At 35.4% G+C, this 25000-nt stretch overlaps 5 protein-coding genes across 8 annotated transcripts; 2 read left to right on the top strand and 3 right to left on the bottom strand.

Annotated features, from left to right (window-relative positions):
• On the top strand, positions 1259 to 3123 carry LOC104766008. Its single transcript, XM_010489808.1, has 2 exons — positions 1259 to 1709; positions 1950 to 3123. Exons 1-2 carry the CDS (start codon positions 1331 to 1333, stop codon positions 3092 to 3094), a joined length of 1524 nt encoding a protein of 507 aa, XP_010488110.1. The 5' UTR covers positions 1259 to 1330; the 3' UTR covers positions 3095 to 3123.
• On the bottom strand, positions 3168 to 5136 carry LOC104766007 (glutamyl-tRNA reductase-binding protein, chloroplastic). Its single transcript, XM_010489807.2, has 5 exons — positions 4709 to 5136; positions 4504 to 4584; positions 3998 to 4102; positions 3723 to 3872; positions 3168 to 3606 (listed from the first exon to the last, which is right to left on the bottom strand). Exons 1-5 carry the CDS (start codon positions 5078 to 5080, stop codon positions 3358 to 3360), a joined length of 957 nt encoding a protein of 318 aa, XP_010488109.1. The 5' UTR covers positions 5081 to 5136; the 3' UTR covers positions 3168 to 3357.
• LOC104766006 lies at positions 10595 to 13117 on the top strand. Its single transcript, XM_010489806.2, has 6 exons — positions 10595 to 10933; positions 11345 to 11498; positions 11583 to 11653; positions 11762 to 11847; positions 11935 to 12514; positions 12598 to 13117. The coding sequence occupies exons 1-6, from the start codon at positions 10832 to 10834 to the stop codon at positions 12874 to 12876; spliced, it is 1272 nt and encodes a 423-aa protein (XP_010488108.1). The 5' UTR covers positions 10595 to 10831; the 3' UTR covers positions 12877 to 13117.
• On the bottom strand, positions 13235 to 21260 carry LOC104766004 (calcium-transporting ATPase 9, plasma membrane-type). Its single transcript, XM_019241439.1, has 33 exons — positions 21188 to 21260; positions 19564 to 19792; positions 19339 to 19455; positions 19205 to 19244; positions 19005 to 19117; positions 18777 to 18908; positions 18595 to 18684; positions 18441 to 18510; positions 18230 to 18300; positions 18065 to 18148; positions 17899 to 17976; positions 17745 to 17816; positions 17567 to 17650; positions 17390 to 17472; positions 17196 to 17304; positions 17068 to 17123; positions 16941 to 16983; positions 16776 to 16859; positions 16527 to 16664; positions 16377 to 16442; positions 16190 to 16288; positions 15944 to 16054; positions 15605 to 15772; positions 15288 to 15512; positions 15091 to 15207; positions 14885 to 14983; positions 14624 to 14761; positions 14403 to 14503; positions 14264 to 14309; positions 14046 to 14180; positions 13863 to 13970; positions 13688 to 13779; positions 13235 to 13591 (listed from the first exon to the last, which is right to left on the bottom strand). Exons 2-33 carry the CDS (start codon positions 19750 to 19752, stop codon positions 13486 to 13488), a joined length of 3264 nt encoding a protein of 1087 aa, XP_019096984.1. The 5' UTR covers positions 19753 to 19792; positions 21188 to 21260; the 3' UTR covers positions 13235 to 13485.
• On the bottom strand, positions 19773 to 23836 carry LOC104766005 (GATA transcription factor 24). Of its 4 annotated transcripts, XM_010489802.2 has the most exons (9): positions 23672 to 23836; positions 22639 to 22947; positions 22404 to 22499; positions 22194 to 22327; positions 21974 to 22105; positions 21546 to 21651; positions 21370 to 21435; positions 21188 to 21275; positions 19773 to 19792 (listed from the first exon to the last, which is right to left on the bottom strand). In XM_010489802.2, the coding sequence occupies exons 2-8, from the start codon at positions 22930 to 22932 to the stop codon at positions 21201 to 21203; spliced, it is 903 nt and encodes a 300-aa protein (XP_010488104.1). In that variant the 5' UTR covers positions 22933 to 22947; positions 23672 to 23836; the 3' UTR covers positions 19773 to 19792; positions 21188 to 21200. The 4 variants fall into 4 exon arrangements, with proteins under 4 accessions (XP_010488104.1, XP_010488103.1, XP_010488107.1 ...); XM_010489801.2 differs by lacking the exon at positions 19773 to 19792 and having other exon boundaries at positions 21026 to 21275; XM_010489805.2 differs by lacking the exon at positions 19773 to 19792 and having other exon boundaries at positions 21026 to 21269.

Genomic DNA, 25000 nt, shown 5'->3' with positions numbered 1-25000 from the left:
GTTATTCTAGGTTACCATGAATGTGGCAAGCCAAAAGATCAATTTCATTAGCAAGTGGAGGCTAAACTAGTTCACATCATAATTCTTTAGACATGGGAATGGCTAGTACCTTCTTAAGACGATGCTTAGTCATAGCAAGCATGATGTCATATCATCGTAGATTGATTATATGGCGACGTATTAGTGACTTTTCAGATCCAATTATTCATGACTTTGCTATTCTTCTCAATGATCATCTGACTCGCAACATATGCAACAAATGCCATAAACGTTGTGAAAAAAAAATAGTTTACAAAATAGCTAGAGATTTTTTGCTCTCTGAATTGTCTAGGTTGGCGGCGTGGCATAAATGTATACTTTACACTTAACAACACTGTTCAGAGAAAGTAGAAATCACTATCCAACACCACTATATTAAAATCTGAAACTACACACTCAATAGCTCCTCAAAATACCAATAAAAAGCACTATGGGGACAGTGAAAATGGCTAGCGTCTAAGCTATATTCGAAAATGAATATAAATGCAAGTCTTCTTTTACCATAAGAGATTCTACAGGGTAGTTGGACAAGAAACATAAACAGGTCAATCAAGAACCCTTATCGTCCAAACAAAGTACAATCATAAACAATGCACATTTAGGTAATACTCCAAGACTGATGGTGATTCATTACAAAATCATACTTCTAGAACAATATCGTCTCCAGGTCGACTAATACCTTGTACCCTACACTGAGGAGTCCTCATTCCACATTGCTCTAACTGATTCCATAACCAAATATCAATAAAAGGATACGATTCTTATCTGATTCTCAGAGACGAACCTATGTGATTCTCAGACTTGTACTCGGCCCACTGGGCTTTTCTAGATATGGCTCAAATACGTTTTTCACGTGTCTAGCTTTCTTGAACACACTGGTGTTGCCATACGATATTCGATATTTATGTCACTAGTAGTATAACATGTCAAGACAAGTCTACGCTTTCTCATCAAGCAAGAAAGACTTCTCATATGCTTTGTTGATCAAGTAAAGTTAACTTTATTTTAAAGAAATGGTGTACAAAAAAAAAGAATAAAGAATACTAGATTACTAGCTACTACACTGTAACTGTTTCAATATCGACAAGTAAAGTAATATTAGAAAAATGCAAAGGTAAACGCATAAAGTATATAGCATTGGTTGCGTAATGAATTTTAGAATGTATTACAAACAAAGAAACGTTCGCATTCTTAATTCACATATATATATATATAAAGACGTACCAATACTCTCAAATTAATCATCTTTATATCCATCATAAACTTCATATCCTCCGTGTTCCGTTCAGTCATGAATTGTGAGTCAAAGCAGCAATCTGTTCATCCTCTTCTCTTATGCCCTTATGCAAATTTTAAAAACAAGGAAGACGAGTTTCGATGGATACATTTCAGAGAGTCACCAACTCTTCCCAATGCCGACAAGTCTACATTATCATCTTTGTCACACATCTGTTCCTTAGATTTGTGCAACAGCAAAGACGGTACATATGACGAGTTCTCATGCCAGATTTGTGAGAAACCTTTGGTCGGTACTTTATTTTATTCCTGCAAAGAATGTCTTCGCGAATTTCCAATTGCTTTAACCTACTACCACAAAGAGTGTATGGAGCCGATACAAAATCACCCGCATCATCCGAAACATTCTCTCCGACTTCAAGCTAATTATTCGAGTAAGATATGCTTATGTTGTTGTTCAGAAGATTTTTATTGGGTTTACGATTGCTCTATATGCGATTTTACTATGTGTCCATATTGTGCTAGAGAGCCACCACTCCTTGCAATAGACCATCCAAAAAGGCATGAGCATACCCTCTTTTGTTTTCCTCGAACAAGCTCATTGATTTGTGACATTTGTGGGTTGAGTAATACTAGGTCTATGATGTATTCATGTCGTCAATGTGATTTTGTAGCCCATAAAACTTGTGCTTACTTGCCATCCATCATAAGAATATCACGTCATGAACACCGCCTCTCTTTCACTTCTTCGCTAACTCCTGAAAAATGGTTGTGCGGAGTGTGTCGTGGAAAGATAGACACAAATTATGGAAGGTATTGTTGCGTCAAAGATTGCAGCTATGGTGTTCATTCTAAATGTGCAACCAGAAAAGATGTATGGGATGGAAAAGAACTTGAGGGACAACAAGAAGATCCATATGAAGATATTATTAAGTCGTTCGATGAGATAAGTGATGGAGTCATACAACATTTCAGTCATCAAAATCATCATATGAGACTCGACGATAAGACCAATAGAAAATTTGACGAGAACAAACGTTGTCAAGCATGCACACTTGCTATCTGTGATGAAATTATTTACAGCTGCATGCAATGTGATTTTATCCTCCATCAAGAATGTGCCCATCTTTCTCGTAAGAAACAACATGCGACGCATCCTCATCCCCTTACGCTACAAGTGGATGATATAGAGGATACATTCATATGTAAAGCTTGTAAGCGTGAAAGCAATGGGTTCGTATACTTGTGTTGTGAGGGGAGCTGCGATTTCATATTAGACGTACGTTGTGCTTCTTTATCCGAGACATGTGATCGTCGATGTCATCCACATCCCTTGTTTCTTACATCTGACCCTCAAACTTCACAAAGTTGTTCGATTTGCAATAAACTTAGACGCCATCGTCTAAACTGTGGAGAATGTGGTTTTGTTATGTGTTTTAAATGCGCAACATTACCTAATAAGCTAAGGTACAAGCATGATGAACATTTTCTCATTTTTTCTTATGATAAGAAAGTAAAGGGTCAGTATTTGTGTGATGTTTGTGAAAAAGAAGCTGATCCGAATAAAGGGATTTATATGTGCAAGGATTGCAATGTCATACTGCATATTAAATGTTTACTTGGAGATAAGGTCATGTATGTGATGCCTGGTAAAAAACTCATATTTCGTCAGTTAAAGATTGATATTCTTCTCAATAATCGTCTTACTCGCGACATATGCAGCTATTGCAATAATCGTTGTGAAAATAAAGTCGTCTACAAAATATTTGATAGAGAAATATTATGCTCTTTTGTCTGTGTGTTGAATAGTAAAACTTAATGTAAATAGTATATCTACTTTTCTCTTCATAACGAATGTATTATTTGGGTAATAATACTGAACTAGTCAAAGATAATTGAACTATCGCATATTCATATCTCCTATTGGACAAAATCTTACATCATGTTTGGTGCATGCCCTATTTACTCAGAACAAATACTTATCCAAGAGATACAACAGAGAGCCAACGCCCAATTGTGGCCTACATAAACTGGTAAACAAAGAATAATAATGTGGACAACAACAAAAAGAAGTCAATACCGTTACTGTGCTCCCTTGAGTGCTGATCCCACTACTTGCTTAAGTAGTTTAACCTTGTTGAAATCTGCAGGACAATAGCTTTTCTCTACTTCCCAAGCGAGCTGAGACATTCCATTAAAGGATGATTTTGCTCCCTTTTCATCTGTTACTTCCATCGGAAATGGAATCCTCACATCATATACACCTCGTGGAGACCATACTCGGAGGTCGAATCCAAGCCTATCCATCCATATCATCTTTGTTTCTGAAACCTGGTGTGAATTGAAAAATGAATGATAATCCTGAATAAACAAGTGAAACTAGTAGCTTTGCTCCTGAGATTGAACATTCCTTTAGAGTATTTGCATAGCATGCTGAATATACTAACCACAAAGTCCAGATCCACGTATACGTTGCAGAAACGGAAAATGTCTTCCATATTGTTAGCGTTGATCTGGTTGACAATGTCTTCTGCAACGCCTCGAAGAGGATCAGGACTTGCATTTTTATAATCTGATGACGCCACCCAGATTCCATCCTGTAAAAGTTTTTAGACGTTATCAGAGTATCCATGAGATGAACATGTTCTTTGTTCAGGAGGAGATGAACGACATAAGAGAGAATTAATTGTCAAAAGAAACTGATAGAGCTTGCAATTTCTACCTCCATGAAGTCTTCCATTTGGAGTACACGGTCAACTGCAACAACATATAAACTATCCTCCTCAACTTCTTCCCCAAATTTTTTCCTCCATGTGGCACTGAGACGCTACAGCAAACATGGTGACTTCGATTCAATTCAAGTAAAAGCACATGAAGAGGACAACAAACCTAGAATCGTACAATCAGTGTTATGCGAAATAGCCAAACTGGTTTCCACAAACATCTCCTAGAGGCTACCGAAACCAACACCCCAATCTAAAAACTACACACTCAATAGCTCCTTCAAATACCAATAGAAAGCACTATGGGAATAGTGAATATGGCTAACGTCTAAGCTATGATCTAAAATGAATATAAATGCAAGTCTTCTTTTTACATTAACAGGTCAATCAAGAAACCTTATCGTCCAAACAAAGTATCATAAACAATGCACAGTTAGGTAATACTCCAAGACTAATGATGTGTTCTTTGGAGTGAGGTGAGAGATTTTAGTAAAAAACCTCATACCTTTAGAACAGTATCGTCTCCAGGTCGACTAATACTACCTTGTATCGTACACTGAGGAGTCCTCAACCCACATTGCTCTAACTGATTCCATAAACAAGAATCAAAAAAGGATATGATCAGAAGAAACAATAACCAAATTCTCAAAAAGGAGTAAACTTTGCAACTTTACAAAGAAGGAATTGAGCATAAAGAGATGAGGACGGACCTGAACATGAAGAGCAGACCTCTTGTCAGGAGAGAAAGTGCGGTTGAGGCAAAGAACAGGAGTGCCATCTTGGTCAACGGCGAAGCGAACACCAACGCCGAGAGGCCAGCCGTCGTGGGTCAAAGTGGATAGAGTTCCGACTGATGAAAGCTCCATGATACTCCTCGAAACCTCCGCCGGAAAGGGCTTGTGAGTCGTCGAAGCGGATGTCGCCGTCAACGGAGTAGCGGAAGCCGTTGAAACAGAGCATCGGAGCGAAATTGGACGAAATGGGTCTCGTTTTAGAGAGATGAATTCGCGTCTCTCGGTGGGTTTGGCGAAATTAGGAGATGGGAGAAGAGTGAGAGCGAAGGATTGGGTTTGGAGTTGCATTTTTTGGTTTGCTCTGAGAGAGAGATAGAGAAAAGGACTCTGCTTTGTATTTGACGAAATCAAGATAAACAAAAAAAAAACTTCGAATAGAACAAAACCGGAGACTCGGAACTGTATCGATGTAAACCGAAACAAAATTAAAAACCGGAAATTTCCCCGGTTATTGTATTTTTATAATATGGAGTTCATCTTTACACTTCACACTACACACAATCATGAGTCATGACCAACAAATCTTCTTTTTTTTTTTTTAAACCAAAAAAACTCTCAGAAAATGTAGCTTGAAAATAGGATTTCATTCATTATTTATTTGTTGGAGTTATTATTATTCACTAGACATTTTTGTGTGTTTGCTTATATGTGTTTCCAAACTCATATACAACAACAGTATGCCAGTATATGATTGGGTAGGTGTATTGACGTGTGCATTGGGTAAAAAAAAAGAAGAGAGTTGCATCAAAAAGTTATGAAGTGGTGTAGCACACTGTTACGCTACCATTCAAGAATCAATCAAGTGTTCATTGTGACCACCTCATAAACTTAGAAGACAAGGAATGAACAAAAAAGAAAACACAGAAGGGAGAGTCATGCATGAATTTATAATCATTGTCATCGATCAGCATGTGTTTTTCCTGATGTTCCACCAAATTTTTCTCTGTGTAAACCAGCTTTTGTAATTATGAAAACATAATTATGGAGACATGACTAGTGGTTACTATTAGGCCTGAACAGTGAACACAACTCTGAAAAATCAGTTCAGGTCGGTTCCAGATCCTCAAAATTATCAGATCTTATTTTTGCTTTACTTTTATATTATTAGTTCGGATCGGTTTGGAATTTTACTAAACCCATTCGGTAACAGGTATCCAAATATACTTGGAATTTAACTAAACCCATTATTTTTCAACCTATATTTGCATATTAGATTTGGATACAAAATAACGAATTCAAACTACACGGTACGTTCCCACTCATTCTACTTTTTTATTCGATTAAATACTGAATTTTTAGATATTTTTGAATATTTTCGGATTCCATTCAGACAAAAAAATAACAGCAAAAATATATGGATTTTAGCCTAACCAAAATTTTAAAATACTCTAATGGTTGTTCAACTCAAATACTAAAACCATCTCCAATGTGTTACTCTATTTTTTCCAAAAAAAATAGAGTAACTCTAAAATAGAGCATTGTTTTCTCCAATGTATTACTTTATTTTAGAGTTGAAAATAGAGTTAGTCTAAAAAAATAGAGGTANACAACAGTATGCCAGTATATGATTGGGTAGGTGTATTGACGTGTGCATTGGGTAAAAAAAAAGAAGAGAGTTGCATCAAAAAGTTATGAAGTGGTGTAGCACACTGTTACGCTACCATTCAAGAATCAATCAAGTGTTCATTGTGACCACCTCATAAACTTAGAAGACAAGGAATGAACAAAAAAGAAAACACAGAAGGGAGAGTCATGCATGAATTTATAATCATTGTCATCGATCAGCATGTGTTTTTCCTGATGTTCCACCAAATTTTTCTCTGTGTAAACCAGCTTTTGTAATTATGAAAACATAATTATGGAGACATGACTAGTGGTTACTATTAGGCCTGAACAGTGAACACAACTCTGAAAAATCAGTTCAGGTCGGTTCCAGATCCTCAAAATTATCAGATCTTATTTTTGCTTTACTTTTATATTATTAGTTCGGATCGGTTTGGAATTTTACTAAACCCATTCGGTAACAGGTATCCAAATATACTTGGAATTTAACTAAACCCATTATTTTTCAACCTATATTTGCATATTAGATTTGGATACAAAATAACGAATTCAAACTACACGGTACGTTCCCACTCATTCTACTTTTTTATTCGATTAAATACTGAATTTTTAGATATTTTTGAATATTTTCGGATTCCATTCAGACAAAAAAATAACAGCAAAAATATATGGATTTTAGCCTAACCAAAATTTTAAAATACTCTAATGGTTGTTCAACTCAAATACTAAAACCATCTCCAATGTGTTACTCTATTTTTTCCAAAAAAAATAGAGTAACTCTAAAATAGAGCATTGTTTTCTCCAATGTATTACTTTATTTTAGAGTTGAAAATAGAGTTAGTCTAAAAAAATAGAGGTAAAAATAGAGTTACTCTATATATAGAGCAATCCTATCATTTTCTCTATTTTAGAGTAAAATATAGAGGAGTTTTAATCTTGGGAGCTCTCTACTCTCCATCAAAAATTCCCAAATACTCTTTTTCTAATATCTAATTTTGTTTCGATTTATTTTAAATCAGAAAATAAGAGAAAGACTTCATAACCCCTAAGAATTTCTAGGATTTACGACTCAACCAATCTAATCGGATCTTCAATTACCCGAATTCATTGTGTTTGGGTTGAATCCATCTCAAACGATTAACAGTTTTTTTTTCTCTGAATTTTCTGGAAATTGTCCTCTTTCACACAATATAAAACCCAACTCATTTTCTTCTTCATTTTCTTCATCTCAAACGATTAACAGTTTTTTTTTCTCTATTTTCTGGAAATTGTCCTCTTGCACACAACCAATATAAAATTCAAATTTATATAACTTCATATCAGTTTCTAGTTTCTTCTTTTCGATTGAATTTTGAATTTTCTTTGTTCTCAAAATCGTGTACAACTAAGAATCTATTAGTTTATATTGCAGGATTTATGAGATAATCAATTGTTTTATAGGTTCGTACAAAAAATCTGAGCAACCTTGGGGACCACATTCGTTTAGATGCGGTATAATTGATGAAAAAGATGAGTAGTCACCGAATCCAATTGATTTTGAAGAAACAAAGCTAAGATAATGGGGATTCAACGATATATCTCTTAATTGTGTATAACTATGTATAACTTGATATAACTATGCGGATTTTGTAACTTAGTACTTAGAAGTTTTAGAAACTAAAAGGTACAACTTCAGAGAACTTGGTACAACTTCGTAAAACATGGTACAACTTTGTAAATCTTGGAACAACTTCGTATCTTAGTTGTACGAGTTGTCCTAGTTGTACTAGTTGTACCACCAGTTGTACAAACTCAAACCAAAACTCAAATTCTCATATACTAAATCGAACATATAATTATCGAATATTGGTTTGACAAAAAAGAAATATAATATTGAAACTGAATCTAAAATCTTAGATCTGAAATCGAATCTCAAATTATCAAAACCTAATAAGTGGGTAAATAAGGATAAGTTGGAAAGAAAATTAAAACTGAAAAAATGATTTTTTTTTAATTTTTAGAGAAAATTTGTTGAAATTTGTGGGAAAACGTGGGTCACATGGCGCCGTCATAAACTGCACATGTACATATGGCGCCGCCAAACATGACATGTGACGCCGTAAAAAACACACACAGTTGTTCCTAGTTTTCAAGTTGTACCGACATATACATAGTTGTACTTTTTGAGATTTTGTTGTATAATCGGTTATACTTAGATTTAAACAAAACATTTTTAGTTGGACCCAAGATTTTAATAGTTGTATGAACATTTCCCATGTTTTTATGCAAAAATATTTGTCAAAAGAGTTTTATTTGTGTTTACAATGTAATGGGGATAACAATAAGAAAGTCATCTTAAAAATATAAGTTCTTTCTTGTACAAAGGTGTAATTGATGAAGACTATTATATAAATTTTGTTTAACTAATGTAATTTAAGAAGATTTGTTAAATGGTTATATTTAGTAAGTGCATATGAAAATTTATAAATTTCTAACTAATTTCAATTTACAAAATTGCATATGAAGATTTGTTAAATTGGTCGTAGTTGTACCATTACAATTATCAGTTGTACTAAATTGTACAAAACGAATTGAATCAAAGATTAAATAAAACCTATGTTTTTCCTGAAAAATAAAAATGAAAATTAAACTAGCATATAATGACTTGTAAAAGAAGTACCAGTTGTACAAATTGTCTTTTTCTTAAGAATAATAGTTGTACCAGTTATACGATTATACTACTTGTAATCGTTATACTCAGTTTTTCTAGTTATGATTAATCTGCAAATTGATTCACGGACCAAAAACACTAGTCTACCTATAATTCACTAGGAATCAACCACTATTGTCCATTAAAGTGTCTTAATCAACCCAGAAAACATGTTACCCACCCAATTTCCATTAATTTCTAATACTAGTAGTAGTATCTAATCTAATTGAAATCTGAGAATTTTAAATAAAACATCGAAATTTCTTAATGATTTAATGGATTAAGACGTTAGAAGTGGATCTAATCTATAGATTAAAGCATCGATTTCAATGGTGGAAAAATGGCTGATTTGTCATGGACAAGGTGAACATCACGGGAAGAAGAAGAACGTGGGATAGGTGCTTGATTTTTTTTTTTTTGATGATGATGATGATGATGGGTAACGTAGAATTCCTTGATTGGTTGAATATTTCCCTTCTCATTGGTCAAATTTGTTTTTTTTTTAAAATTAATCAGTTCAATTAAAATTCGGTTTGAATCAGTTTGGTAAGGGTAAATTTGGGGATTGAAAATGTCATTAAGAGTAGAGGAGTATAGCAGATTAAAGGAGAGTGTTCAGAATGATTTGTGGAGAGTAGAGAGCTCCTGAGAATTTAACTCAATATAGAGTAGCGTTGGAGCAAATATTGCTCTATAATAAAGTTTTGACTTTAAAATATAGTGGTGTTGGAGATGCCCTAACCTCAAGTAACACCCGACAGGCCTGATGATGATGATGATGTGGTACGTTGGAACTGAAACTGAAACGATTAGTACAATGTGTGATTAGCAAAAGTTGAGCATGAACTCGTACGTGGCCTCTAACGAAATTAAAGCTATATGCATCATGACAGTTACTTTTGACTCGAAGTTTAGAGTAATGTAATTACGCAATTAGTCTCATGTCAATCAAATGATATGTTTAAAATGTGTTTCAAACCTATCTGTATTTTGTAATCCCTTCCTTTATCATTTGTTTATAATTTGTTTGTTAAATAATTACTCTTATCTTTATATAAAGGGAATTTTAGTATATTCTTACTTTATCATCAATGATAGAAAGTATATTATGTATCGTTACCGACTCCCTCTTTTTAATGCGACTAGTGATGAGTCCGTGATTTAAAGATTTTTTTTCCATCAACCACATAGTTGGTAACATAACCCTAAACTGATTTACGAAACTAATAAACATTAACAAAAATGTAAAACCAATTGAAAGAGCTAAACGATTTTAACAGTCACAATTAATTTAGCTAAAATAAAAAATTGACTCTCATCTTTTCTGAATACAAGTGAAAAGATTAATAAAAACAAAAGAGTCGCAACATGTGTTTAAGAAGAAAAAAAAAAATAAGAATGTCGTATTAGTTTGACCGGTTGAGTGAAACCACCGGTTAAAGTGTCTACCAAGGTTCACGGCAGAAGTGTCGGTGGCTGTGTAAATGTGTAAGATAGCGTAAAAGACTTCAATCTTCAGCAATCAACACTGACAATAACACTCCCTCGAAACAAAAAAGGAGTGATCTTTTTCGACAAACATTTATTGTAAAAATAAAATAAAAATCCAAAAGAGAAACTGAGATTTCATATTTGAGGAAGATAGATTGTCTCTATCTGCCCCACGACACAACTCAACAACACCTCTCTTTGTTGGAGTCTCTTTTTCTTCTCTCTCTCTCTCTATTTTAACTCATCTACTACTACTACTACTCTGTCTTTGTAAGAGAGAGAAGGAGTAAGAAATTATGGGTTTTGATTTGAGGCAAGTAGTTGCTGGTATTCTCACCATTACCATGTTTGTGATGCTTGGACAGATGCTTCATCGAGATTACTTTGATTCTCTTCAGGTTATTAAACTTCTTTGCCGACAGTTTTTTCTTTTGTTCTAATGTTGATACTCATTTCAGCTTAGTTCAAGTGTGTTCTGTTCGATTTCTCTTCTTCATTGTTTGTGTTGATGCTTCTCTTACATGCGTTTTAAAAGCAGATCTAATACAATTAGTTCTAGTGAATTTTTTTTGCTTGATTTATGCATTAAAACCAAAACTTTCCATTTTTAGATCAAATGTTAGATTGCATTTTGATCATAAGATACCTAAATTAGAGAGTCAACAGTTTTTTCCAGCGGGTCACTAGGACATGATTGATTTCATCTCTTTTGGTGTAAACTAATAGTGAAAAAGGTTCAACCTTTTCTTTTCTTCTGTTGCTTCTTAACTCAAAATCCCTTCTTTTTTTTTCTTTTTTTTTGTTTACAGGAGAAAGCTCAGGGAGATGCACAAGATATTGAATTTGAAGGATCTAAAGTCGCTGTGAAAGATGGTCTTGTCGGAACCGTTGACGGCAATCGTAATGGACCTTGGATGGAAGATAACACTGATCTGAATCCTTGTTGGCCAACATTACTATCCGGTTTGTGTCTTCTGCAGTTTTTTTTTTNTTTGCATCATTGATTCTGGACTATTGAGTATTGACGAAAGGATTTAAATGTTGCAGATGAAGCTGTATCATCTAAAGGGTATGTTACATTCTCACTAACCAATGGTCCTGAGTACCATATCTCTCAGGTATATCAAAACTCTGGTCTTCTTTATTAGTTTCCAATCTTTAAAACATTTTTTTTTTCTTCTTCCTGTCATTGTTTGTTGTGGTTAAAGTTTGTTCTCTTGTTTTAGATCACTGATGCTGTAATGGTGGCAAAGCATCTTGGAGCAACTCTAGTACTTCCTGATATAAGAGGAAGCAAACCTGGTGATGAAAGGTTAGTGTTGTTTTGTTGTATGTTCATGACATTTTTGGTTTACTGATTTGTTTCTTAGATTTCTATGCAATTTAACTGCTTTATCAGGAGTTTTGAAGATATCTATGATGCGGATAAGCTAATTAAAAGCTTGGAAAATGTCGTTAAAGTTGTGAAACAATTGCCTGAAGAAGTCTCTCTAAGGAACATGGCCATTGTGAAGGTTCCTACCAGAGTTACAGAAGATTACATTAAGGAGCACATTGTTCCCATCTTCAAATCCAAAGGAAACATTCGAGTCGCATCATACTTCCCTTCTGTAAACCTGAGGAAATCCTCACAAGATGGCGAAACTGATCCTGTGGCGTGTTTAGCAATGTTTGGGTCATTGGAGCTGCAACCTGAAGTGAATGCAGTGGCTGAATCAATGGTTGAGCGGTTGAGGACACATAGCCGGAAATCAGGTGGCCGTTTCATAGCGGTAGACCTTAGAATCGACGTACTTGAGAAGAAAAATTGCCATACAACTGGTGTTGGAGGGTCCAAGACATGTTACAATGCGCAAGAGATTGCTTTATTCTTGAGGAAGCTTGGATTTGCTAGCGACACAACTATCTATCTGACTCAGCCAAGATGGGACAGTAGCCTCAATATCCTTAAGGATATCTTCCCGAAAACGTTCACAAAGGTAAGTAGACTTCCTCATTGTTTAGTCCAAGAAAGTGTTTTACACTATTGTTAATCTTGATTTTGTCACTTAACTAATGGCAGGAAGCAATAATGCCGGCAAGTAAGAGATCAAAGTACCTTGAATCAGAGAGTTCTGAGTATGAAAATGCTATCGACTTCGACATAAGCTCAAGAAGCGATGTCTTTATTCCAGCCATATCCGGTCTGTTTTATGCAAACACAGTAGGCAAAAGGATAGCTTTAGGTAAGCCTCAAGTGCTAGTTCCTGCAGAAATCTCAGAGACATCTGGCCTTGCTACAGATTTTATCTCTCCGTACATCTCAAAGAAGAACCACTTGGCTTATTCATGCTTTTGCTGACCTTCTCGCATTTGTAAAGTAATCTCCACGCATACTTCCTCGGAAGGCCTTCTCAGTTTTCATCAAGTGTAAGCAATTTAATTATTCTCTTGTTTTTATTTGTAAGTTTGTTTCAATCTAAGTTGTTTTTTTTTTTTGCATTCTATAAATTTTGCTCTATAGTGCGAAACACATAAATTGTTTGTAAGATTGATTTAGTGTTGAGGGTTTTTAGTGAAGGAAGAAGAAACATGTGAACTAAGACAAGGATGTGATCTTGCTTTTCTCGAAAACCGTGTTCATTTTTCCTCAAATCTAGTGGTAATCACACAGAGAATCCTCCATGTAAATACAACACTTTTGAAACCAAACCAAAGACTAAGCCAAACTCTCTCGTTAGTACAACCACAAATCCAATTCAATTCACAGTTGCATTTTTACATCATACAAAAAGAAGAAATAGGTAAAGGGACAAAAGAATTGAATCATTGCAGTATACATTTGAAAATATTTTTACCATTAAAAAAAAAGAAAGAAAGGTTAGAGGTTTAGGCCATTGTCACAGGTTATATATCTGTTATTGCTTCTGTAGTTCCAGTATTGAGGACGGTGAATCTAGTTTTTGTTGTTTTACGCACTCCTTGAAGCTTTGTATTTACGGAACGGTTTCTTGAAGTAGACGCTCAACGGAGTCTTGGGCACAGGAATCAATTTCCCAACAATTGCAAGTGGCCAGCTGCATAGGAAAGTAAACAAATTGTTCATTTATAGTTCTGGAAACACAGGAATCCTTCATAAGAACTGAGAACAAGTTTGGAGAAATTGGACCAACCTGACCAATCCAATGACAATAGAAGCAAGCCATAACTGCCAACTTAGTCTAACCGTGTGGGCAAACTTTCCGAGGAAAGTAACGATGAGTATCTGCATTTTTCAACCAGGAGTTACTATCAAAGTCTCAAAAGAGAGGAAACACAATTCAAGGTGGCTTTGTGGGATTGTCCTACCTGAAGTATAAAAGTGACTCCAACAATTGCGACGAAGAGAGGGTTCTTAGACACTCCTCGGAAAACATTCATTTCATCAGGTTTCCTTGCATTGAACTCGTTGAATATCTGGAAGACTTGCAAGGTTAAAAATAACTCCATAGGTTATAAGACTAGAGATGAAAGAAGAGATGATTTGCTTACTTGACACATGACAAAGGCATTGAATATCATAGTGTTCTTTACTTCCAAAGCATGTGCATGGTTGTCGTGGTTCAAGCCAAGAATGCCTAAGCCTGCAAAGTTGAGAACTAGGAGAACGGCCACTTGATAGAATGACTGCGACATCCCCAGGATTCAATATCAAATATTTGCAAGCTAGAAAAAGTATTTGGTGAAAAAATCAATCAAGAGAAAGTCACCTGAACAAGCAAGTTCCTCCACATGATGTTTGTAATAAGAGGTTCCCTGCAAATCCAGAAAACAAACCATTACGAACCATACGACTGAAACCACACATACCTAATTTTGTTTCACTAATCATGGACATGATGTTTATACCTTCTTCCAACAGGGGTTCTGTGCATAAGATGATCAGTTGGTGGCTCTGTAGCGAGTGCAAGTGCTCCAAGAGTATCCATAATAAGGTTAACCCAAAGTAGCTGAAACAAAAAACACCATTCTCGGTCTTTTATCCTCCATTTTTTTACCGTGTCTTAATAGTTCAACCATTCATAAAGCATCAAAGTTCATCCTCGAGAAAGAGGGGAGGATTAGTTTACCTGGACAGCTTTTAGAGGAACATCACCAGAAGACATTGCTGCTACAACATTGATTATCAGTGCTGCAACATTCACAGTAAGCTGAAACTGTATGAATTTCTGAATATTTGCATACACAGAACGACCCCAGCGAACAACCTGGAAGAGCAAACAGAGTTTTGTGATTAGAAAGGCATCTAAAGAATAGATGTTGAAGTATACACTCCAAAATGAAGGATAAGCTAAAAGATCATATTTCTCTAATTGCTATAGTAGACTAACCTTTACTACTGAAGCAAAATTGTCATCCAAAATAATGATGTCAGAACTCTCTTTCGCAACTTCTGTTCCTGATATACCCATAGAGAGACCTATATCTGCCTATACTCCAAAGCAACAAAACAAGAGTCATATTTGGAAATAATAAAACACAATATCAGCTGTTGAAGAACTTTTTTATCTTATGAGAACGATAGAGGGTTACTAACCTCATGGAGTGCAGGAGCATCATTAGTACCATCACCAGTGACAGCAACAACATCTCCATTCTTCCGTAACGCTTGAACAAGTAAAAGCTTGTCATTAGGCGAGGACCTACCCATAACCTGCATTTTTACACCCTATGTTAGTGTTTGAAAGAGAAGCAGTAAGGTCATATGATCATTGAATTTTTTTATTGTCATACCGTTATTTTCTTAGCTACTTGTTCTCTCTCTTTTTCAGATAGTTCACGGAACACTTTTCCTTCGATGATAGTAGGCTCAACAGCATCTGTATCTGAAGAAAGTATACCACACTCCAAAGCAATTGCTTTTGCTGTTTGAAGATTGTCACCAGTCACCATTCGTACCTTAACACCAGCACTGGTGCAGATTCTCACTGCTTCTCTGACACCAGGACGACAAGGATCCTATATTGCATAGATCAAAATTTAAAAGCATCACATAGTCAACTCATAAAACAAACCAATAGTTACCAAAGAAAGGCTTTCAGAAAACAAACCTTTATTCCAACGATAGCAAGCAAAATCAATTCATCTTCTGGTAAATCCCATTTATCCAAGTCCTCTTGTTCCTTGGGAACTTTGTTCAGCTCTTGTGTTCTGCATGCAATAGCAACACATCGCAAGCTATTTTTCGCCATGCTATCGATAGCAACCCTGAAAAATTCCTGCAAAACAAGTTTCCAGACACGAGTGTTTTTGAAATTTTGAGATGAAAGGCATAGTGTAGTCACACATTTGGTCTTCCTAGGCTAACTGCAGAGAGTGTCCAAGTGAAATTGTTAACACCGTTTTTATTTCAAAGAGATTGTGATTTCAAATTCTTTTAGTAACCTCACCTTCTGGCTATCAATGGACTGAAGAGTACCATTTGAGTCCATGTATTGTGTACAGCAAGCCAAAACTATCTCTGCTGCTCCCTTCCAGTGAATGAAAACTTCAGAATCACCCTGCAGTGATTTAGTGTTTAGTTACTGATTTTTCAGAAGAACATAGCGGTGAGCTGAAGCAGCAGCTTACTGCAATGCCTCCACAGTAAGAAAGTTCTGTAATTTGAAAATTGGAGAAAGGATTAAAGCAATTACTCGAAGCACAGCAACACCTCCACGCTTTTTCTCTGAATTGAAAGGGAAAGCATGGATGATAGCAGACTCCGACCTGATGGTCTCAAACTTCATCCCCAACTGCACCAATAGCTTCTTTTAAGTATATTGCCCATACGGAGGAAAAATATTCCAAAGATGGACACAGAGTAAACAAAACATGTGATACCTTATACGCCCAAGACAAGATAGCCTTCTCTGTGGGAGATCCAGAAATCTCCACCTCTCCACCATCCTACATAGAGTAAGGAACTCAGAATTTTCCTCGTTTCAGTCCATAAGAAGATTCAACAATACTGTATCAGAGTAGAGAAACCACCTTGGGATGAAAAATGTTTCCTGTAGTGTTCTGTGCCACTCCTTCACTTATTAAGGCAACAAGTTTAGGATGGAGTCCAGAGGGGTTGTCTGCTACATCCATCTTTGATCCTCCAGCATAAGTCTCAACCACAGTCATCTGAAATTTTTTCAAGGAGTAAAGTTAGCTACCTAGAAGGTTATGATGGTTTTCATGTCAATGAAGAAGCACCCCATAACGCTGGTGCTGAGTTTCACTGGAGACACTGACCTGATTCAAAGTTAAAGTTCCAGTTTTGTCACTGCAGATTGTTGTTGCTGATCCCATGGTTTCACAAGCTGAAAGCCTCCTAACCTGTTAAGCAATTGAAAACGTTGTCAGAAAATAACCAGGAAGAAAGAATTACAGCTGAGAAACACATGTCAAGATTCTTACCAGAGCTTTGTCTGCCATCATCTTTCGCATTGAGTAAGCCAAACTGCAAATTTGGAGTCAAGAAAAGGTAGATCAATACAATGTTGCTAGTGATTTTCTGAGTGGGATGATATTAAGTAAGACTTACGTGAGGGTAACTGCTAAGGGAAGTCCCTCAGGCACAGCCACAACCACAATAGTAACCTAAACAAGAGCCAGAGTTAATTCACATGTCTCTCTAATAACATAATCTAAATTTGTGTGATTACTACTTACAGCGATTGTAAATATCTTAACACAATCATCTACGATGTCACTGATACTTGTCGTTCCTTTGATAAACTGAGTAGCTCCATTAGTATCTTGGGTAGTTCCGGTAAAATATCTGAAAACAAAACTCACGATTATAGCCCACAACATGGCATAGTTGTAAGCCAAGAGATTAATTGATCAAAGTAAATGAATATTACCTCACAAGAAGAGCCACCAGGACAACAAGAGCCACTGAGAGCCCAACTATGCCGATGAAGGTTGCAAGACCATTTAACCGCACCTGTACAAAATTACCAAAAAGAACTGTTAGGCTTCTTGAGGACATTGTAGAGACCACAAACCCAATAAACAAGTGATCAATCAAGATGATATACCTGCAAGGGGGTTTCTTCACCAGTGTCCTCTGAGATACTTGCCATCAACAGTCCCCACTCAGTGTTGATTCCAACACCAGTAACCTGTTAAAAGAATCACAAAGATTAACTATTAGGAAGTGTGAACAAATATGTGAAAACATAAGTAACAAAAAGGACAAAAGCCTCAAAGATTTACCAGCATGTTACCGACTCCATCAGCAACTTTACAACCAGACATTAGAAAAGGGGACTTTTGATCCTTGTGAACCTGCAACAGAGGTCTGTGTTAGCAAGTAAAAAGAGAAAATAAGCATAGAATTGCCCAGGCAGAGCCATAATGATGAACTCACAATCTTGCTTTCACCGGTCATGCTAGATTCATCAATAGCAAGAGAATGACCACTAATCAGCACTCCATCCGCGGGGACCTATATGAATACATCAATACATAAGGCCAAATAGTCATTTAATTCTGAAATTACGGATGGAATATAAAGACAAAGTATATATACATACCTGGTCACCTATTCTAAGAGGTATAACATCTCCGACAACAACGTCATAGATTGAAATCTTCACTGTTCTCCCTCCTCTCATGACCTGTAAGAGTTTTCGTTTTATTTAATTATCAGCGCAAAAACATATGATTTCAAAACAAAAGTAAGATGGTAAAGCAAGCACCTCCAGTTGTATATTTCGTTTTTCATCGTTGAGGTTTTGAAACTGAAGAGATTGGCGATAGTCACTAACAGCTGAAAGAATCAAAAGATAAAGCGTAAAGAAAGATTCCATCTTAAATGGATGAAGAGCAAGATTAGGTATGTTTTCAATAATTTGTCACAGAACACAATTGTAGGCAGAAGACGAAAGAAGCATGTATAGATATATATACCTGTAACAACAATGACAAGCAAAACTGCAAAGGCAATGCTTCCACCATCGAGCCAACCTTCTTTCAAACCCTGATAATGAAGTTATAACCAAAAGAATTCAAGTGTGTTCCTAATTTTGAAAAACTAAAAGAACTTTACAAAAGGAAAGCATACCTCTGTCTTGATTCCCAATGCCAATGATGTTATAGCCGCTATGATCAAGATGATGAGAGTTAAATCTTGCCATGCTTCCCAGAGGAACATCTTTTGGGAAAACATAAAGTTAAAAAACGTATGAGTTATCCACAAACTGATGAGAACATCATCGATGAAGTTATAAAAAAACTTTCACTTACAAAAAAGTTTTTGCCCTTCTTCTTTGGGTAGGTGTTAGATCCAAATGCATTCTTCCTATCTATCACCTCTTTCTCATCCTCATTGATTCCTTGCTCCAGATTTGACTTCAACTTCTCTGCAACACCTTTGACCTAAAAGATCATCATATTTAATGTCAGTATTATCAAATCTCCCCGTGCATAACACACAACGAACCGCAATAAGAGAGTCTTGAATATATATCATACCCCTCCATGTTGCTGCAAATTGTTCATGTTCTGGTTCCTGGTCATTGACACAAGTTTTTCGAGATCAATGTCAAAGTTACCAGTTGAAGCTGCTGGTGTTGATGAGCCAAACGCTGCATTGATCCCAAAAAACAAGTAAAGATTAATAATCATAGGAAACCAAAAACAGAGATATTGACTGAATTTATGTGAGATCATACCAAGTTGTTGTTCCCCAGCCAATTTAAAAAGCAATGCTGCCTGAGTCATAAAAGTAATAACAGACGTGAGATCAAGATAACAACAAACAAACAAGATTGTTGTATATGAGCAGAAGAATTATAAATATAAATACCCTAATGACTTGAGCGTGTGCTCTGATCATCCTCCTTCGATTATCATAATGTTCTTCTTTATTTAGATCCAAAGTGTATCGAAATCGACGTGATGCGTTCAACACAAGAGCCGCTTGCTGCACAATTGATGATGGTCACAAAATATCAAATCAAATGTTACAATTCACAAAATCTTTAGGCAAATCAAAGAAGAAAGAAAGAAAGAAAGATATGTGTATATATACCCTCCAACGACGGAGAGATTCGACGGAAGCGTTCTTGGTGTTATCAATGTCAAAAGGATCATTAGGATCATGTTCGAGCTGTTCATGATCAGAATGATGTTCTTCAGTTTTAGCAGAACCAGCTTCCATATCGTCGTGACGACCTGACATTGACGTCAGAAGCAATCCATTGCTGGACGAAGTGCTCATTCTTCCTTGTTGGTCTGATCACGTCCCAGGCTTCTTCCTTCTTTTCAAAAATAAGGAAGAAAAAGAGAAAAAAAAAAATGTAACGCAAAGAGAGAAAGCAAAAAAAAAAAAATAGAAACGACCTCCTTCCTGTTTTATGGATTTGGTCGTTATGAAATGGTGTGACGGAGAGAGAAAGGTTTGCCTAACTCGTAAGAGAGAAGAAGAGAAAGGCAACAAAAAATAAAAAGAAAGAAAAGAAAAAAAAAACAGAAACAGAAACAGAGACACTCTCTTCTTTCTCTTACCTCCCTGTCAATCACAGAGAAAAAAAAGAAAGAGAAACTAATTTTGAGCTTTTCTAACAAAATAACCCAAAAAAAAACAAAACAAAACTAAGAAGAAAGAGAGAGAGTTTCAATGGAATGAGTTCATTACTATTTTTGGTTTGGTTTGGCAAAATTTGTGGAAAGTTTGTTTTTGTTTTTTGTTTTTTTATGGGAAAGAGAGAGAGAGAGAGAGAGCACAATGAAGGAAGAAAGAGATTTTCCCGGGAAAGAAGAACATGGTTGCATCTCTTTACCATTAAATCTAACATGGTTGCATTATATCTAATCAGTCTCTATTTTATATTCCTTTTTTTATTAAGAAAAAAAACACATATTATTCCTTGTTCTCAGATCTATCATCTCTACTCTAACTATATTTTTGTTTGTTATTTCTTGCCCAATTCATTGGAAACTATTACAATTAAAAAAAAAAAGACATATTTTTTTTTTACGTAGAATATGTAAATTTCTTTTACTTTCGAAACACGAATATGCAATTTTTTTTAATAATTTGTTTCAAAGATTTACAAATTTTTCACGTCTTAAAAAAAATGGATTTGCTACAAATGACATAAAATGTTCACCTCGTATCATGTTAAAAATGGTATACTCCCCAATTATCTTCATTCCTTAATAAATTCTTTCTAATCAAGTTTTCCAAGAAAGATAATGGAAAAAAAAAAAAGAATTTGAAAAGAATAAAACAATGTGACAGAGAGAGAGAGAGGATAGTGAAGTTGCTGAGAAAGTTCGTATTAACCTGATGAACGTGTGTACGACAATAAGGTCACTTGTGTTGCACGACATAACCAATCATTGTTTCGATCTTTATATATTAAGATTCCATTTATCTACTAAGTACGCTTGTTATTTAAATAGCATTGAACTAATTAGAATCAAAACACACTGGTGAGAGAGGCTGAGCAAAGTGATTTTTATCTTTTTATGATGAGTGAGCTTCTAAATAAGTGAAGAGCATCTTTTAATTTGTAAGGATGAAAATGTGTCCTCAACGACTGAGATTACAACAGAGATTATGAACCCATAGAAACCCTAAACCTAACTCAGATTCGATTCCATCATAAAGGAAATGATAAACAAATGTTTCTGTTGAGATCTTTTCTTACTTGCAATGGTTTCTCAGTTTTCACTGTGAGTTGTCATGTCACCAGCTACTCCGATAACTTGATCAGCCTCGAGATTTGGATCCTGCAACTAAGTGATTGAGAAACAAAAATAAATGTATGTCATGTCCTCCTCAGAGCAAATCAAACTCCATCTCTATGGAAAACTGAGGTCGCTAACTCACCTCATTCACAGGCAGATTCTGGGGCGTTTGAGGAGGAGGGACTTTGGATAAATCTCTAAGAGTCCCCTGATATTATATTGTCAAAGGCAATGTTATGGTTAGATTTATAGTCGGATAGATAGGCTAGATCAATGACTCAAAAAGTGATCTATCGGATAAAGAAATCATTAGCTAACCTTGTTTGCCCACATTAGTCCACATGCATTACAAAGTGTTCTTGGCCCTGCAGGTCCACGTCGCATCATTGGAGTTGACTTCTCACTTGTTCCACAGTGCCGACATCTTAACATGTTCACAATAAAAAAAAATATAAGAACAGAGATAAGCTTTGACAACTTTAGTAGACCAAGCTCATCTACAATGACTTGCAACAACATAGTCAGCTCAATTATTGTTATCCTCTCACAACTAGTGATGCCATGATGACAAGTATACGTTCCAGAACTGAAGTATATAAGCAAAATTTATGGAAGTGAACGTCCTAAAATGGTTACCAAATAAATTATTTCCATGTTCTAGAATCTAGAGTTGATTGAGGTTTTATAACGAGTTGGCTAAAGGTTAATATAACTGCTATGAGTAATTTAAAGCATTTTCAACTTACAAAATCTCTGGCTTCTGAGTCTCACTCCCTTCTACGGCCCATCTCTGGCTTGACCCCCAATCTGATCCAGTGGATGCAGAATCATCATTGCTTGACTTAGCCGATGTGAACTGACCTCTCTTACGCTGCATTCTGCATGAGACAAACAAAACCTTAAGTACAAACAAGAGGTATCTCAAAAGCTTACAGACACAAATCCTAGTAGTTGACATAAACGTACCTCGAGGCTACCTCTTTCCTGACTACGTAGCGAACTGTCTTATCAAAATTTCTCTCTTTTCGTTTCTCCCTAAATCTGATCAAAGAAGCTAACCGCTGCGGGACACTAAGCCTTTGAGGAGTACCAGATAGACCCTGGTTCATTTATTAGTCAGCCACAAACTCGATACATAAACTAAATTCCCATATATGGTATTAAATCTATTATTACCAGTACCCTATTGTTCTGATGAGGTGATCCATAGGATGGCGGGAGTGTCTGTGGTGGTACTTCACGTCCACCAAGTAACAGAAGCACAGCTTGAACCTGCATTAAAAATATTAAGCAACACTTCAATAAGCGGGGAAAAAAAAAACCAACCAGCTGGATACCTTGACCATATATATATATATCCATAACTAAACCATCAAAGAACCAAAAATTAGTAAAAAAAATTAAAGTGCACCTTCTCAGGCGAGACACGGTCGAAAACATAAACTTGTCCCTGGAAGGACAACGTCAATTGATCTCCATTTTCAATACCACGGTCTACAACTTCACCGCGATTATCAGCTGCGTTTCCAGGGTGAGTAGGAATGTCTGTCTCCACTCCTTCATCCATCCCACCATCAGAATGGTCATCCATCATACCGTTTCCATTATCGATATGGTGCAAGCCCTGGTGTTCATAGTGCACATGCATTGGATCCTGTGCTACGCCAATGTGCATTCGACCATTATTTCCACGATGTCCATTCATGGTCTTTATTCGTCACTTTGTTACCGATGACATTCAAAGAAACATTAATATTAATTTAAGACTCGAATTTTCCTCAAGCCAGATTGTCGAAGACAGGAAAGGTTGAAGAAACTCAGAATAGTCCATAAATTATCACATTAAAATTGAGTTTGCAATACAAAGAAACTACTTAAAGAGAAAGGAAGCTCATTAACAGTAACTCGATAGTCACAATACATTCCCTACTTCAATAAATATTTTTGGGTTCTGACACAACAAGCTCTAAAGATTCTTGAAGTGATCTTTTAAGCATTTTTTAACAGAGAATACATCAGCACTGAAAGTACAAAGGGAGTTTTCTTTCAAAACAAAGAGTAGAAGAAACTAAAATCTGATCTCGAGTAACAACAATCAAAACACCTTAAAAACCAGTAACAAAATTACAATTATAGCTTCACGTCAGCGAGAGAAACACAGAACCTACTACACTACATGGCATCAATCAGATCGAATTGCAAAAAAAAGAGTCTCCTTCTTTCACGCTCTCTTTTAAGTCCAAAGTCCCAACCTCTAAAGCAAAAGAACAAATAAGACAGAACAATTCCAAATCCCCAGTAATAACTACTTCCAACTACAACCAATTCAACAAGTCCAAACCTACACATCTATCGCCCAGTTCCTATATCATACATACAAAATATTTCTCACTTCCACACGGGAAACCAAAAAAAAAAACTGAAATTGAGGTTAAAATGGGTACCTTATTGTTCAGAGCAATCAAAGCGAGAAGGATGAAGAACCTTTTCAAAGCTATTTCACGGGAAACAATGAAAAGAATTAGAGGATTTGATTGTACAAAGAACGAACAAGGTTTAGGGAGACAAAAATACCAAAAAGGGGTAAACGGAGACGAGAGCGAAAAGAAAAAAAAAGGAATAAATAATTTACATTTTTCCTAAACACGTCATCGTTTCTTTATAAGCCCAACGGCGTCGTCTCAGTAGAAGAAGGCTTGAGGCTATTTTTTTTTCTTTTTTTTGACCTCATCCTTGATTGGTTTAATTTTTTTTTTAACCTAATTACACATTCTTACACTACAAACAAAACAGTTGGTTTAATTGATCACTTAACCGGATTAACCCACTCATATTGAACTGGAATTTATCTAAAATTGGTTTCCTAGCTTAGCAAATCTATACTAGCTATAAGCTTCTCAAGCCGTCTACATAAGATTTTAAACAACCTATCGGGATTTGACATGTCACTAATTAATATTTTATACAATCTCCAGAATTTATACACTTTTAAAGATTAAAAAAAATATTAAAAAACACCAATAATAATTAGCCACCTCACTAATTAACAATTTTAAAGGCGTCCATCTAAGCTTCAAAACAACCAATAGTGATTAGCCACCTCACTAATTAACATTTTTAAAAGTCTCCAGAATTTATATATTATTTTTAAAGAAAATTAAAAATTAAAAAAACCACCAATATTGATTAGCTACCTCACTAATTAACAATTTTAAAAGATTAAATCTATATAATAAAATATTTGTAAATTTCTCCAGAATTTATATATTATTTATATTTTTAAAGAAAAAGAAGAATTAAAAAAACCACCAATAGTGATTAGCCACCTCACTAATTAACAATTTTTTAAAAAATGCCAGAATTTATATATTATTTAGATTTTTAAAGAAAAAGAAAAAGTAAAATCTATGGAAATAAAATCTATATAATAAAATATTTACTGAATTTAAAAAACCACCAATAGTGATTAGCCACCTCACTAATTAAAAAAAAATGTAAATTTTCTTTTGTCAAACATGGAATATATGAACTTACATTCTTATTTTACAACAAAAGAATATTAACATAAAAATATTTGATTAGCCCTAGATCTTTTTCCACTATAAATAATAATTGGAGGTCATGTGATGGGGCAATCCTGTTAATTACAACGAGAATGTGGTCGGGGTTGGTGATTTTAGCGATGGGAGGAATCTTTATGGATTGATAGAAGAGACGGTGAAAAATTGTGTATTGTCTATGATCAAAGAGATGATAAATGGTACAACGGGATA

Source organism: Camelina sativa, chromosome 19 (genome assembly GCF_000633955.1).
Source record: "Camelina sativa cultivar DH55 chromosome 19, Cs, whole genome shotgun sequence".
Lineage (NCBI taxonomy): Eukaryota > Viridiplantae > Streptophyta > Magnoliopsida > Brassicales > Brassicaceae > Camelina > Camelina sativa.
Note: the sequence above shows the minus strand (reverse complement) of the source record. Positions and strands in the feature narration are given on the sequence as shown.